Source organism: Apaloderma vittatum, unplaced genomic scaffold, assembly GCF_000703405.1.
Source record: "Apaloderma vittatum isolate BGI_N311 unplaced genomic scaffold, ASM70340v1 scaffold13992, whole genome shotgun sequence".
NCBI lineage: Eukaryota > Metazoa > Chordata > Aves > Trogoniformes > Trogonidae > Apaloderma > Apaloderma vittatum.
This window is the reverse complement of record NW_009704284.1, coordinates 1-2,736: the sequence shown is the minus strand read 5'-3', so window position 1 is coordinate 2,736 and position 2,736 is coordinate 1. Positions and strand designations below refer to the sequence as shown.

Below are 2,736 nucleotides of genomic sequence, written 5' to 3'. Positions count from 1 at the left end.
GAGAGGTCAGCAGAAGATCGGTTCGGTTGGCGTAGAGCTCTGCAGCACCGCCCAGGCCTTGTCCCTCCTGAAGCGAAATCAGTTATCGAAGGTGAATTGAAAGGAATTTGGTGAGTGATGAGGTGTTTTTTTGAATTCACCTATAATGTCACTGCAGTAAGAATGTCATCATTGAACCATAGTCTCCTCCTGACATAAATGTCAACGTTTATAGACTACTGTGCCGTGACACATCTGGTTACAAAGACTTTATTTCTCTCATACCAGATGATCAATCAGGTAGATGCTGTCCTGCTGGCAGACACATGTTGATGCTTCGGTGATGGTGTCCACTGTAGCGCTCCATCCTGGCCGAGAGCGGTCTTGGCTGTGTCCGGCAGCTGGAGGGGACTGCTGATTTTTTATAACTCTTCCAGACAGCCAGAGGGCCGGGTGTGCAGCCCCGGGAGGGGGCAGGAGAGCAGGCGAGTCCAGGACTGCAGCTGCCAGGTTGCGGTGCTGGAGCCTCCCACCTTGAGGATATAAAGCCAAAGCGTGATTCCATATAAAGCCTCTGCATGGAGACAGTTTTTAAACAGAGGGAGAGAAAAAGAAGAGGCGCTTACTTCTTCCCACTCAGAAAGAGTCCAGCAGTCTTTTTTTATTTTCTTCTTTTTTTTTTTTCTTTTTTTGTCCTAGAGTTTAATGGTTTGTTGTTTATCCAGCAGTTCAGTTTTCAGGAGTTTTTGTTCATTTTAGAAATAAATTACGTGGTTGAACACGTATCACTGTGCATTTTGATTCACAATTAAGACTAAAGGGAAAACATAACGAAATAAACACGGTATCTCTCTGCAGGCTCACTGTTACACTACTGTTCTTTACATGAATCAGTAACATCTGTAATTTCCACCATAGTACCACGTAAATGGTAATTGCAGGCTGACTTCATTTAACATCAACAGGAGTGCAATAAAAAACCAATCAAATTAAGCTATATGTTTTCTTTATGACTGGAGTAGCTAAATTATTTTCTTTTCATTATTGCTGTAGATCAAGTGAGGAACAGCTACCAGCTCTGTAATAATGGTACTTTGAGAGTGATGTATGCCAATGGCATGAGCATTAGCTTTCACAGCGAACCTCATGTCCTGGCTGGGACTGTGACTCCCACCATAGGACGATGTAATATTTCTCTACCAATGGAAAACGGTTTAAACTCAATTGAATGGCGTCTGAGGAAGGAACAGATTAAAGGCAAAGTGACCGTGTTTGGAAGAAAGCTCAGGGTGAGTAGAATCTGTCATTACAATCATGATCTTCTCTTCTGCGGGCAGAAAATTAATTTTTCCTTTTCAAGGATGTGTCTTTCCTATTCTCACTTGTTAAAAATGAACAGCTCTGGGATTGTCTTCGGATGGCAGTGTTTCCTCTATTTGAGAGGTCAGCTAACTGCATGGGATCATCTGCTGCTTATCAGCTTTATTACTAAAAGTATGCCAAAATAGGCGGGTAAAAATGCCCAGAGTATCGCTGCAAGCCACTCTGCTTCTGAAGGTGGGGAGAGGGGGGGAAATCTGAGCACTCACCGTTTGTAAAAATGCCGTGGCACACCTACCACAGTTGGTCCTGGGGAGCAAACACAATTGGAGCTTGAGCGGTTGTGCTCTGCTTCTACAAAATCCCCCTACAGATTCATCGAGACAGGCACATTGCGTTTATTCCCTTTCCCAAATGGCACGATTGGAAAATAATTGCCATAATTACGAAGTCATAAGCATAGGATAAGAAAGACACTCAGGTCATATAATCCATCCCTTGCCAAATTAAAGGGCTGCTGCAGCCGGATTAATCCCGCTCTGCGTTTAGCTGGCCTGTCTTTCACCCCTTAAGTATCTAAACTTTCAGTGGCTGCTTCAGTAGAGACAGTTTTGGAAAGGCTTTGAGACATGGGACAGAAAACAAATGTGGCACTGATCGAGTCCTGTCTCTCTGAATAATTCTTTCAACATCATTGGACACGAGATACAGTTCTGCGTGTTCATGGGGATATATTAAATGCAATATATGTGAACAATTGGGTAGTAATTTACCAAAAAAAAAAAAAAAGACTGGGATGTTAAATTTTTGGTATTTTCCTGTTGCTTAACATCTAGTTCCCAGTGTGGAATTAACAGGTCATTCCTTATTTTCACAAATGTTCAGAATGCACTTACTGCAGAGAGGAGGAAGGTTAGACAAGGAATGGAATGAGATTAGCAGCTAATCCTTAATGACTAAATTTCATGGGTGTGTAATTGATTTTTGATGTGTTGACCTGCAGAAGTTGATGATAAGTAGAAAATAGATCAGCCTTGCATTTTGACTAGGTGTTCAAAATAAAAATAAATGGGACCCTGAAATGAAATTGCTGTAATCCTAACTCTCGATACTAAAAATTTAATAGAGGTACTTGTGGTAATTAGTTGAAGTTAAACACGTCTCAGAGCTGAAACCTTGCCTGAGATGGGTTTTCTTGCATCGTGTTTATGCAAATCAAAACACTGCTTTATCTAGCAACACCTCAACATTTAATTGTCTGGTGTTAGTTCCTGTAACAATAATCACATATCCATTTAGCTCTTTTAAATGAAAATCACTGCGAGATTATAACAGGTTGAGTGGACTGAAAATGAAATCTGAAAATGAGGGAGAAAGCACAGAATTTATTTGCATCTCATTTATGCTAATTCATCTTTGTAAATTGTTTAGTGAATG

General features: G+C 41.0%; 1 protein-coding gene across 1 annotated transcript in view; it reads left to right on the top strand.

Moving 5' to 3' along the window:
* LOC104270598 (teneurin-2-like) overlaps nt 1-1,268 on the top strand; it is a gene marked incomplete at both ends in the record, with an annotated part of 98,576 nt that extends 97,308 nt beyond the window's left edge. The window contains 1 exon segment of the mRNA XM_009865004.1: nt 1,033-1,268. Within this exon segment, the coding sequence (XP_009863306.1) occupies nt 1,033-1,268 (236 nt within the window).
* Between the last annotated feature and the right edge of the window lie 1,468 nt (nt 1,269-2,736).